Raw genomic sequence first — 13,829 nt, forward strand, 5'->3', positions numbered from 1 at the left:
GTCTCTCTAATTGTCTGAGCAGAGGCTTATCTCCTCACAGCCCTAGGGCACTGGAGGCATTCTGAGCCTCCAGGAGGAGCTTGGAGGAGCTTGCCTCAGGTCACACAGTTTGGGGTGAGCATCAGGAAGGAAAATTCCCCTCTCTTTTAAGCGCTCAGGTGAACACCATAGGTCTGTCCCTTCTGGCTGGTTTAACAAGAGTCTAAAGGAATTTGGGGGATGGGGACACCACCTTTCCATACAGCCCAGGTCGGCATTAACTCATGGTCCTCCCGCCTCAGCTTCCTGAGCACTAGGGTTACAGACCTGTGCTACATGCTCAGTTTAGATGTAGTCCTTATTTCTCTATAAAATGACCAAGGACAGTGAGGTGGGTCAGTGGGTAAAGGTGCCTGTCACCAAGCCTGATGGCCTGAGTTTGATCCCCAGGACACCCACACGGTGGAAGGAGAGAACCAACTCTTGCAAGCTGTCCTCTGATCTCCAAGTGCCTGCTAAGACATACATGCATCATACACACACACACACACACACACACACACACACACACACACACACACACGTGCGCGCGTAACAACAATAACAACACAAGAAAGATCAAGAAAGGTGCTATGGTCCTCAAGTGTGAGAAAGGAAGCCGGACTTGGCAGAACATGAACGTAATTCTATCACTTAGGAGGCTGCGGCTGGAAGGTCTCCAATCCCAGGCTAGCCTATGTTACACAGCAATAGTCTGTCTCAAGAGAATCTTTTAGAAATATGTATATGCCCCCCTATACACATAATTCTAGGGGATCAAAGACTTGCTAATCATGTACTCTACCACTGAGCTGGCTATACCTCCAGTATCTTAGGCAGTCTATTTTACTAAGACAAAGTCTTGCTACGTAGAGAAGGCTGCTCTGCCCCACAATCTTCTGCCTCAGTCTGTTGAGGATTATGCACCATCATGCCCAGCGGTCAGGCTCTCTCTATTCTCCTGCCTCCCCCTTTGAAGTACTACGATCCCTGGCATGTCCCACAATACCTGACCCTTAAGAACTCTCAAATGAGCAAAGATGGGATCCTAAGGTTTAGTGGGGAGAGGAAGGCCTGGGATTACACCTCCTCAATCCAGAGCTCTCCATTCCAGCCCCGAGGGGAAGCAGCCCACCGTCTCTCCTCATTGAGTCAGGTTCTCCCACCTGTGTGGCTGAGCCGGCCTTCTCTGATGCTAAGTCAGCGACAAAGCCAACGCTGTGACTTTAAAGAAGCGGTCAGGAGAGAAAAGAAGCGGTTCACTGGGCTTGCTTTCCCAGGGTGAGGTATTTCTGAGCAAGATCAGGGTAGCTGCGGCCTGCAGACCGGGTAGCTAGTGTAGTTTCTAGACCAGTGCTGCTAAAGTTCCCGGGAACCCAGAACCATGAGGTTTGGAATCTGGTAGTGGTGGAGAAAAGAGGGAGGCGAGGTCTTTCAAGCTCTACTATCCAGGGCCAGGGGCGGGAGGTGTGGGTCAAGGAGAGGCAGAAGATGAACAGCCAGAGGCAATGTCTGCTAAGAATGTCAGCCTGAGCCCTAACAGGCCTGGTATCTGAACCCCACCCCCCATCCTAAAGGAGATGCCTGAGCTGTTGGACGGAAGTGTTCGGCCGCACCACTCCAGGTCCTGGTGATTAACAGAGGCCAGGGGAGGGAACAGGAATTCAAGGCTCCTGAGTCAGAAGTTTAACTATTTCCAATCTTCCCTTAGCTCGTCTGGGGCCAGAGGACTCGCAATAGCTTTCCCTCAACTACTTGGATTCCCACATGGTTAGTACTGTACACTTAGGGGAGGGTTCAAAGCCCGATTCCACAACTTTCTAGTAGATGACACTGGGCAAGTTACAAAATTACTAACATAGGTTTCCAATCCGGCTCAATGGGGCCAATGCCAACCGCCCGTGGGGCCTTTCAGGATTAAAGGGGCTCATTACATCAAGTACAAAGTGTGGTTCTGGAATGCACTTAGGGGCTGGTGAGATGAGTCAGTAGATAAAGGTGCTTGCTACCAAGCCTGGATCCCACGTGGCAGAAGGGGAGAGCTGACTCTCCCAAGCTGTTCTCCTCCACTCATGGATCCACGCACACACATGAACACACAGTAAATGAGTGTAATAAAAATAAAAGAGATGGCGTTTAGGCTGATGGCATTTGAACCTTTTCTTGCCAGTTCCTTTGCCCAAATAAATGAAGTGAGGGGTAAGGGTCAATGCACGAAATGTCTTCTGGTCCGAGGAAAGCCAGGGAGGAGAAGCAAGGGGGGGGGACACTTGAGTGTGGGGGTTCAGCATCCTGGCTCAGAGGAAGACTTCAGCGAGGCTATGACTGCCTAAACATCCGGCCTGCCTTTCCCGAACATTACCTTGCTGCCCTCGCTGAGGCCCCGACAGTCCTAAACAGCTCTCGCTTGCTCTCTCCACCCTACGCTCTATGGTCCAGCCATATGACATGGATTTAGTCCTGGAATCCATGCTGATCACCTGGGGGAACATTTCTGCCATCTCATGTCCAACACTCTAGCCTAGATCCTTCCCAGCCTTGAAGACATCCCTTCCTATGGGTCCCCTCCTAGGGTTCCCTTCTAATGTCAATCTAAATTCCTACCCACCCCACACTTACTTTGCCTGTCTCTCCACTTTTCAAAGTAGCCTTTGAAGCTTGGGGGGGCTTTGTCCATCTGCTCACTAATGTATCCCCAGCACCTAGAACAGAACCTGGCACACATCTGGAATCCCAGCACTAAGCAGACTGAGAAAAGAGGATCATGACCATGAGGACTACATAGTGAGAGCCAGTCTAAAGTAGAGTGAGGCATGGGGTAGGTGTTGAATTGAGGACTAGCAATTATAATGGCCAGGAGACCGACCTGTGTGTATTTCTAACTGGGAGCTCACAAGAAGCTATGGGTTTTGCTTACCTCTGAATATCTCACACCAAGTACAAGCCCAGGCATTTGTGGGCTGAATGACCATTTCAACTTGGCTTTAGCTCTCAGATACTTCACTGCTTCTGTAATGAGGAGTGAACTGAATTTGTCCATGGGGCAAAACCAGAAAGCTGCTGCCCTCCCTTGCCCTGGCCAGGATAAAAGTCCCTGCCTAGAAAGCCACAGCCCTTGCCAGGCTTTGTGGTGGTTTGAATGAGAATGGCTCCCATAGGCTCATATTTGAATGTCTGGTTCCCAGTTGGTGGACTGTTTAGGATTAGGAGGTGTGGCCTTGTTGGAGGAGGTGTGTCACTGGGGTGGGCCACACCAGGCCCAGTCACTCTGCCTCCTGTTTGTGGATCAGATGTAAGCTCTCAGCTACTGCTCCAGCACCATGCCTGCCTGCCCTCACACTCCCTGCCATGATGGTCATGGACCAACCCTTGGAGATTATAAGAAGACCCTAATGAAATGCTTTACAGTAGAAGCTGCCTTGGTTATGGTGTCTCTTCACAGCAATAGAACAGTGACTAAGACATGCTTCCTAATTTGGGGAAAAGGAGAAACCTTTAACAGCAGACATAGGATGAGAGTCTCCACCAAGGCAAAGGACCAAATACACACTAGAAACCCGCTGTCTCTTTAGCGCTTGGCCATACGAGAAACCAGTCTAGGAGGGTAAGAGCATCTGGAAGACAGCAGCTACCTTAGGACAGAGAACAGTCATTAGCTTGATCCAATACCACATAGTACCGTGATGCACAGGGGACCAAGGGATAATCCAGCAAATGTGTTCAGAAAGGTTAAGCAGAAGATTAGAACAAAAGTCTTCATGGGCTGGGCATGGTGACATACATCTTTAGTCCCAGCACTTGGCAGATAGGTCTCTGTGAGTTCAAGTTCAGCCCAGTCTATGTGAGCTCCATGCCAGCCAGGGCAACATTATGAGACCCTGTCTCAAAAATAAAAAAAAAGATGTTCATGAGGGAATAGGGGGATGTAGCTTAGTGGCAAAGAACTTGCCTAGCATGCACTTTGAGAGTCCCTGTAAGAAACACGCATCTGTGTGTGTATGTACAGAATATTATTACTAATAGCCAAAGCACGAATAGAAACTACTGAAATGGCCACATAGTGGAACACAACAGTGAGACTCAACTGCACTCACACCCAGAATCATAAAGGTCTCAATATGGGCAACAACAACAACAACAAAAAGCCAGGCTCAAGAGCTTATACTTCATATCTATCTTTCCTTTAGCACAAGGTCTCACTATGTCGCCCAGGCTAGCCTTGAACTTAAGACCCTCCTGCCTTTGCCTTCTGTGCTGGAATTACAGCCATGCACCACCATTCCCAGTTTATGTGATCTTTCCTGTTGGTTTCTTATTAGCTTTTTATTTATTTAGTTTGTGTGTGTGTAAACATCACAGCATGTGCACACACACACACACACAGGAGGTCAGAGGACAACTTGCAGGAGTCAATTCTTGCTTGCCTCTATGTAGATTCCAGGGATTGAACTCAGGTTTGGCAGTAGGTGTCTTTATGACATCTCACAGGCCCATTTGTTTTTTGAGACAGAGTCTTATATACCCCAGGCTGAGGGTGATCTAGAACTTCTCATCTTTCTGCCATTAGTTCCCAAGTGCTGGGGTTGCAGGGAGAGTAACACACACCTATATATAAAATTCTAATGCAGGAAAATTAATCTACAATATCAGAAGTCAGAATAGTAGTTATCTTGAGAGATGGGTAGCTAGAAGGCAAGGGGTTACTAGTTACTAGTGATGTCATTTCTTGGTCTGTGTGCTGGGTACATGGGCATTTTAAGCTGGCGATGCCAATAAGCTAATTAATTTGGCATTTACCTCAACATACTTATTCTTTTGTTAAAATTACATTTATTAGCCGGGTGCTGGTGGCACCGCCTTTAATCCCAGCACTTAGGAGGCAGAGGTAGGTGGATCTCTGTGAGTTCAGGGCCAGCCTGGTCTACATAGTGAGTTCCAGGACAGCCAGGGTTACACAGAGAAACCCTGTCTCACAAAAAAAAACCCAAAATAAATAATAACTAAATAAATTACATTTCATTTTATTTTATTTAGTTATTACATTTATTTAGTTAGTTATGGCAGGGTGAGGAGGGAAAGCCAAATTACCCGGTATGCTTATGGAGGTCAGAGAACAACCTGCAGGAAGTTACCTCTCCCACCATGTGGATCCCAGAGATTCAATTCAGGTCACTGGGCTTGGAGACAAGTGCTTTAGTGTGCTGCCATCCTGCCAGTCCTCAACATATGCTATTCTTCAACATCAAGTCTCCTAACAGAGACTGCTCGGCATCAGGACAGAAGCCTCGCTGATCTCGGCAGGGGAGGCCTTCTCCCCTCCTATCACAGCCCACTCCAAACGTTTTACAGAACTTAGGCTTCTGACCCTAGTTACTCACTGTCCACCATAAGCAACATCTTCCTGAAGCAGTAGAGAGGTGAGAACACTCGTTCTGGGTAACCTAGGAACAGAGTGCTCTGAGAGGAGTGACTAGAGGTTTGAGACCTGCTCCCCTGACACAATGGATGGTGATATAGGGCAGCCTTCAGCAACCAGCCCTCCCCGCTGCCAAGCAGGGAAGGCAGCTGGCTGGGCTCCAACCCCCGGTTCCCTACCCTTCATTCCTCAGAGGCAGATTTATTGGGCACTACAGAATCCCCTTGGGCTATGGAAGCAGCCAACCAGGATTTACATTCTGGACTTACTGCTGACTGCCCTAGTGACTCCATTTTACATCCAAGGGGAAGAAGGTATTATCACCCGCTTTGCAAGGCAGCCATCGCACTGAAAAACAGCTCACACCGGAATGGAAGCTTCCCAAAGGCGGGGACTTCGTTTAATCTATTCATTGTTGGACACACTTCTAGAACAGACCCTGAAACATGTAGGTATCGATTACAGTTTACTGAAAAAGTGAATTGTTAACTCCAAACTAAAGGGGTTTTTTTTAATACTAATAGCTGAGCTAAACACAACCATCTTGAAAGCAACTCAAGTCCAGTCAAGTTCATTAGTGAGCTTTGACGCTTCCTATGCTTAGCTTTCAATCTCACCCAAAGGCTTCCTAAGAGTTGGTTGATACTGTGGAGGGGGGGTCACAGTTGGGACCTGAGTGTCTTGGACCAATGTCATGAAGCAGTTTCTCTCAATTGCTCCACATCAAGGATGGGTAGGTGGCTGAGGTTCCTCACTTCTCATCACAGCACTCATACCTCACAAGTTCTCCTTTGTCTCTGCTCTCAGATCACACTTGAAGGACTAGGGAGCCCCCACTGGGAGGGGCCAGAACACAGAAACAGCCCTGTTCTCTTTCCTTCCAGATTAACTTCTTTAGTCAAGCTCCTAATACTAGGACGCTGAGAGACTGTCTCCCTGTGGAGAAATGTTTTTTGAAAATCCTACAATAAAAAATATCTGACTAGCTGGGCATGGTGCCATATGCCATTAATCCTAGCACTCAAGAGGCAGAGGCAGAGCAGGTGGGTCTCTGTGAGTTTGAGGCCAGCCTGGTCTTAATAGTGAATTCCAGGACAGCCGGGGGTTACATAGTGAGACCCTATGTCAAAAAAAATGAACAAACAGGGATGGAGAGATGGCTCAGACATGAAAGTCTAGGCTTACAACCAAAACAACAACAACAACCAACCAACCAACCAAAGACAAAGTGCTCATAGGAGTAGTGAGGGTGACTGGTGTCTGTGAGATTCGAGACCCAGCATTCACTCTGATCATTTGTCCCACACAACATGGAGTCAGAAAAGTCTTCAAATCCTAGCTGGGCGCTGCAACAATGATTGTGATAAAATCATCACCACTAGAGTCACTTTTTGTAAAATGGGTTGGCCAGCCGGGTGTGGGAGGATCTTCACTGTCCCTTGTGTCAGGAAGATCTCTCTGAGTTCAAAGTCAGTCTGATCTACACAGGCTAGCCAAGGCTACAGAATGAGACCCTATCTTTAAAAAGGGGCTTGGGGTGGGACAAAAAAATAGACTGGCCTTCACGAAGGTTGTCTTGATTTCTTCCAGTGGACCTACTGGGCCTTGGGCAGGCAACAGGAAGGAATGTTTTGTCTGGGAGCCTCAAAGATGTTTACGAACTGTTGAACACATTCAAACGAGGAAGCTGTACCTTTGTTTCTCCACCTTTAAAACTTCTGGCAGGGTTTGGCTATGGGGTTTCTCAAGTCCTAACTCTGAGATTAAGACCTCAAAGTGTTTAATATTCACCTACCCTGCTTCAAGGGACTGTTAGGAGGGTAAAGCAAGCTCAGAGTTGTAGAAGGGCTTTGAAGAGGAAGGCACACACACAAACAAGGTGCTAATTACACCAGATCATTTCTTTGAGCTCAACTTCATAGCCGCTTATAATATTCATAACCCAGGGGCAAGGAGGGACAATTGTAATGGAAAGGGTTGTTTATTTGGCCAGACTTGAGGGTTTGTATGTACCTGCAGGATAACCCTTTCAACCTTGCCAGATCCAAGGGACATGATGTTTTAAGAACAGGGAACTAGGGTGGCGACAGTGAAGTAAAACTTCTCAGCAGTTGAGACCATGAAGAAATACACCGGGGAATAAGACTTACATATTCTTCTTGTTGTTAGGGAGTTTCATTTATTTAATTTTTTAAAATTTAGTTTTGAAAGGGCTGGAGAGATAGGTCAGTGGTTGACAACACAGGCGGCTCTTCCAGAGGACCCGGGTTCAATTCCCAGCACCCACACGGCAGCTCACGCTGTCTGTAACTCCAGTTCCAGGGGAATCTGACACCTTCGCAGCAATGCACATAAAATAAAGTTAAATAAAAAAAAAATAGTTTTGCAGTGCTAAGGATCAAAGCCAAGGCCTCATCCTGCCACTGAGCTATACCCACAACCGTATTTATTTATTTTCTTTAAGAGATGGAATCTTGGGCAGGAGAGATGGCCCAGTGGTTAGATCAGGAGTTGCTCCTACAGAGGACTTGGGTCCAGTTCCCAGCACTCCTATCAGGTGGCTTACAAGCCCTGTACCGTCCAGAGGATTGCAGCCCTCTTTCTGGCCTCGGTGGGCACATATATGGTGCACATACATTCATGCAGGCATTCACACACACACACACACACACACACACACACACACACTTAGGGTACTGAGTTGGCTCAGTAGGTGAAAAGCTGCTGAGCAAACCTTGAAAACTTGAATTCAACCTTGGGAAACCATGGAGGAAGGAGAGAATAGACTCCTGAATGCACCCTGGCCACAAATAGTAAATACTGTTGTTTTGTTTTTTTGAGATACGGTCTCTAAAGTTGCCTTGGCTGGCCTGGAACTGGCTCTGTAGACCAGACTGGCCTTGAACTCAGAGATCACCTGCCTCTGCCTCCCGAGTGTTGTGATTAAAGGCGTGAGCCGCCGCCGCCGCCGCCGCCGCCGCCACCACCACCACCACCACCACCACCCCACCACCCCACCACCCCACCCTGATTCTCGGGGCGAGGGATCCTGTCCCAGCCTCTGGAGTAGCTGGGACTACAAGCATGCTGTTCAGCTTAGAGAGCCTCAACTTATTAGCGCCACATGAGTCCAGAAACTTGCTCTTTCTTAAAAACCCAAGTGACTTCCCATTTCCAGGGACGCCTACCCCAAGAAGTCAGTAGTGTTTGCAGGGAAAATCAAGGCGTGCTAAGCACATTAGCCCAGTCTGTTTTATAAACCAGGTGCATTCTTGGCACAAACCTACCATTTCACAACCATAAACCAGACATCGGAGAAAGTAGAATTTCCTTAGAAAAAGAAGTTTTAAAATTCATGACATCACCAGGAAGCACTGGCCAGCTCAACCATGTAATCAAAAACCTGATCGGCACTTCCCCACAGCCAAGTAAAGTGACAGCTAATCTGATATATATTTATGATATATATATATATATATCATATATATATTTGCTTCAGTAAGGAAGATAAGACACTCCCAACTCAAAGCCATACCTGCTCTCAAAATGCAGCAGAGAATGTGGTGGTGGGGGTGGGGAGGTGGATTTTGGCAGAAGTGTGGTTAGCCATAGAGCTTCCTCGGGGAGCCGGAATTGGATTTGGGGCCCTGCCCAAGTTAACGTTTTTACAGGTTGGCTCAGTTGCAGTTTGTTAGCCCGCCAGTAATAAACCCATGTGCAAGAATTTAAAGTTTATGAGGCATGGCCTCTTAATGCCAAGGCTCCGGCTCCCTACAGCCAAGCCTTTAAGGAACCTAGCCTAGCCTGGGTGTTAATTATTTTGTCAATCTGCAGAGTTATTTGAGAAAAGTTTTTTGTTTTTTTTAGGAGTTCTACAGACTCAAGGGCCTCACTTTTTTTTTTTTTTTTGAGAAACAAAGGAGAGTCATTTTGTCCTTAAACTTTGACACCCCCACTCCCCCCACCATCCCGTATTCAAGCCGTGGACACGTGTATGTAGGGAGAGTGTTTGATGGGAGCACTAAAAAGCGCTAGGTGGCAAATGTTTTGAAAGTCGTTTAAACTATAGATCCCCTTGCCAGAAAAATGCATGCAAAAGTTCTCTGGAACTTCACTCAAGGATCCCGAGTTACTCCTGGTTTTTAACAACGTGGGTCTGATCTACAGAGAAAACTCCATTGTCCTCTCTAGTCAGGAGCCCCCACTAGCCGGTAGACGCTCGGGTCTCATGGTCCTCAGCACCAAAATGACCCTCCACTTTCAAGTCTTTTAACTTGAATGGAGAAAACTCCAACAGAAAGATCAAAATGTGCTTTGATCGCTCACGGGCTTGGGACACAACACAGATGCGCCCCCCCCCCTCCTCGTCCCGTCCCGTCCCCCGCCCCCCATTCAACTGATCTAACATCCTATTAACAAGATGCTTGGAGAACCGGACCTAGTGTGTCCCCCATGCGTGATGGCCTCCGGCCAGGTGTGCCAGGCCATTCGCAGGCAGGCTGCAGGGGCGCAGGCCCTCCGGGGAGGGCAGGGTTAAGAGTGCATTCCAGCCCGGGAAGAAGGGGGGCGGGGAGGGCAGCCCGGAGAAGAGAAACAGACCCGGTCTGTCTGTCGGAGACACAAAGCACGGTTCACAAAGGGGGCCCGAGAAGGGCGAAGGGGGCTGCCCGGGGCACCGCTCATCCCCACACCTGCGCGGGGGTTGTGGGAGGAATGTGCCTTGCGCATTCCTCGGTTGTGGCCGGCGCGGGAGAGGTTTTTCCACGTCGGGGCTGGGTGAGGGGCTCAGCCGCGAGCCACTAAGAGGTCAAGACAAGCAGCGGCTGCGGGGCTAGGACGTTAGTGGGCGCACCGTTGCTCAGCCCTCTAGAGCCCAGCCCAGCCCGGGAACCACTTTCTGCTCCTCCGCTAGGATGTGAGGTGGCTCCAGACGTCCCCAACTCTGGTCTGGACACCCCACAGGAGGGCCACAGCAAAGCAGAGTTGTTCCATCCCAGGCTGGCTCCAGGAGGGTCTTACCTTTCCCCAGCGCTTGGCTCGGCTCCAGATCAGTTCCTCCCATCTCCAAGGTCACTTCAGCCTCCCCGAAGTCCGCCGGGTAGGGCTGGGAGGCCACGCTTAGTAGCCAGCAAACCTGCGTCTGAGAACAGAAGGGTTAAGAATGAGGCTGAGTCACAGGCGTGCCCGGTTCTGCACACCCATCCTTGGGAGTCCTCGGTGAGCCTCCGGGACAACTTTGGCCCCAAGGCACACAGCCCCGAGGTCCGTGCCCCCACTCCCTGCCCGACGCCCGCAGCGTGAGAACCCCGCCCGCCCTCCAGGGATCAATCTGGGTTAGGACTAGGGCAAGGCACTGTGGTACCTGAAGCAGGAGGAGCAGGGAGGCGAGAGGCCCACTATGGAGTCTCATGACTGGAGGGAGGTGAAGAGGCTGCCGCGACGGTAGGAATGTACTCCGTTAAGCTCCTGGTGCAGCTTTGAGCGCCGCGGCTCGCTGGAGCCCGCGGGAGGAGGCCAGGTGCGCTCAGGTAGCTGCTGATTGGTCCGACGTCACAAGGTCCCGCCCCCTCGCAGGTGGGGCCGAGGCTAGCCTGCGGGAGGCACTTGCAAAGCCCCTGCAGAGCCTCCCTGGTGTTCTCTCCTGTGTCCTCCCAGCTCTTCTGGAGCTACTCCCGAAAGGTACCCCGTGGCTCTCGCAGGTTCTGGCTTCGCTGGAAAAAAGTATAACAAAACAAAACCCCCAATCCACTCCACCTCAGCCTCTGCAGCACGGGAAGACAAATATTCCATTGCTGGCAACTACAACGGAAAAAAAAAAAAAAAAAGTGGAGACGCATCTGAAACCCGACAAAAAACAGAGGCTCCCCATTCATGTTGCCGGAGGCGTCGTGTTCAAAGCTTTGATGGAGGCAGGGCGTGTCTTCACACTAGCTACAGCGGGGTCTGCCCCCCTGACACTTTCTCCACCTCCCAGGCGAGCGCGCTGGGAGCGCTCGGGATTTGAAACTGACATCGAGATCTCAGAGGACCGCAGTACACGATCTGATATACGTTTGAGAGAATAGTTACTTCCGTTTGCAGCTGAACAAATGGGAGGAAGCAAGTAGAGAAATCCCCAGAGTTTGGAAGTCATAGTAACTTCAAAGGGCTTGAGGCAGGGAGACGGTTATTAGTTATTAGCCCCATTGTTTCCACCCCCCCCCCATATAAATGCTTTCTTCCCCCAATATAAACGTTTCCTCAATTTGATGTTAAATACAAATAATGGAGGTTTTTGTCTTATTTGTTGTGTGTATATGGGCCCACTGCACACATGGGCAGGTCAGAGGAGGACTTTGTGAAGTCGGTTCTCTCCTTCCACCTTTAAAGGGGTTCTGGGGTTTGAACTCGGGGCATCAGGATTGTGCAGGAAGTGCTTTGCCTGCTAAGCCATCTCTTTGCCCTTCTATTTATTTTTTTGAGGTAGGATCTCACTCTGTAGGCTCAGGCTGGCCTTGAATTCATGGCAAACTTTCCATCTCAGTCTCCTAACTGCTGGGATTAAAGGCATGACCCGATACGACTAGCTTAATAATGACGATTTTATAAAAATCTAATATATCTCTGGCTGGCCTTACACTCAATATGCAGCTGGGAATGGTCTTGAACTTCTGCTTCTCCAGGCTCTACCTTCTTACTACTAGGATTTCAGGCATGTATCCCTATGCTGGGTTTAGGTGATTATGGGAATTGATCCCAGGGGTTTTTTTATGCATGCTAGACAAGCAGTCTATCAGCTGAGCTACAGCCCCAGTCCCAATAATGGCAATTTCAAATGTAGCTTTTGTTATTGGCCTGAAATGCTGTACATATTCTGAAAACTACCTGCTGCATAATGCTTGTCCTGGGAAGACAGCTCCCTGGTGAGCTGGGACTTGTTGCTCTAGGTTGTTCCTTCTGCTGTATTGGACAAGAATGCCTGTCCTTGAGGCACCCTGGGGCTCGTAAGTCCCTGGGCAGGCATAGGCTCCAACTGCCCTACTCCACATGCCCTTTCCCCATATAGGCAGCTTCCCCTCCCCTGCCTCACCTCTCTGCAATGCTGGAGATTGAACACAAGGCCTTGCCCATGGCTGGCAAGCGCTCCACCTCGGGGCTACAGCCTCAGCCTTGGAGCTGAGCTTTCTGAACCAATCTAACGCCTTTCGCCCTGAGCTCTCCCCACCTTCCACTGCTCCCTGGAGAACCCCAGGATGATGCCTCTCCTTCCCCTGCCTTCTCCTCCACCTAGCTCAGATTTAAAGGTTTATTTATAGTTTTTTTGTCCTTCACGTATTTACCTGAACCTACCTGTCCTTCCTACCACAAGTCTCTGACTGAGCCGTGGAACTTGTGACGCAATCAGGCAAGCACTGGCTTTGCTTGCTCTGCTGGGTGGGATTCAGGCTTGGATCCCACCTCTTACTGGGATGGAACCCTTACCTATCCATTGGTGTATGGAACTATTTTGACACCTACCCTCTAGAGAACTGTACTAGAGCCAGGAGTGGTGGGTGGTATATGCCTTTAATCCCAGCACGGGATGGGAGGCAAGATGATTACTGCAAGTTCAAGGACAGCCTGCACTACATAGTGAGCCTGTTTCAAAACAGGTGGGCAGGATAGAGGAGATGGCTCAGCTTTGGTAAAGTCCTGTGTTCAAATCCCCAGAACCCATGTTATATGGAAAGCAGTGCCCATCTGTAATCTCCTATGGAGGCACGGGAGGAGGATGAGAGACCCAAGGGAAGCTATCAGGCCAGCTAGCCTGGCTTATACAGTGCCAAACAACAGAACACCTGTCTCAAACGAGGTGAAAGATCGGGCGGCTGGCTCGGAGATTGTCTTCCGGCCATGCGCGTTGGGCTCTACTCATCCACATGAACACACATCACCACCACCCACATTCCCCCCACCCCCCGCCCGACACACCACACATACTGTACTTGGCTGTATTAGGATTAAGTGAACATGTGTACATGAGGATTAAACAGATTAATGTGTTAAAAACGCTGAACTCAGTAGTTGGCACAGAACAAGGGCCCCAGTGTTGTCGGTATTAGGGCTCTAGGATGCGGCCCATTTGGCTTTCTCTGCCTAGTCAGCCAGCCATACCTCTCCTGGCTAGCACCCCCATTTCCACAACTAAGAGAATGAGCAGTGTCGGAATCCTTCAATTTCACGGCTGAGGGTAGCTGGCATCTGCCATCTCTGGAGTCTTCAGTGATCCGCGCAGTCCCAGCAGCTGTGGTGGGAGGTGGCCACTTGCAGGCAAAGCCTAAGGCAGCTAGCTAGGGGCCCCGCTCTCCTGCTGGGGACGCTTTCCATGTCCTAGGTGCTTGCCCGAGTTGCTCAATGGCTCTGGCCCACAGGGAAC

At 49.6% G+C, this 13,829-nt stretch overlaps 1 protein-coding gene across 1 annotated transcript in view; it reads right to left on the reverse strand.

Moving 5' to 3' along the window:
• Nucleotides 1-11,223, reverse strand: part of Cdh3 (cadherin 3) — a 48,561-nt gene extending 37,338 nt beyond the window's left edge. Inside the window, exons 1-2 of the mRNA XM_059262575.1 lie at nt 10,797-11,223; nt 10,454-10,574 (exon numbers count right to left, since the gene is read on the reverse strand). Coding sequence (XP_059118558.1) covers nt 10,454-10,574; nt 10,797-10,844 — 169 coding nt within the window. The 5' untranslated portion in view covers nt 10,845-11,223. The remainder of the gene's footprint in view (nt 1-10,453; nt 10,575-10,796) is intronic.
• Between the last annotated feature and the right edge of the window lie 2,606 nt (nt 11,224-13,829).

The sequence above is a fragment of the Peromyscus eremicus genome, chromosome 5 (genome assembly GCF_949786415.1).
Source record: "Peromyscus eremicus chromosome 5, PerEre_H2_v1, whole genome shotgun sequence".
NCBI lineage: Eukaryota > Metazoa > Chordata > Mammalia > Rodentia > Cricetidae > Peromyscus > Peromyscus eremicus.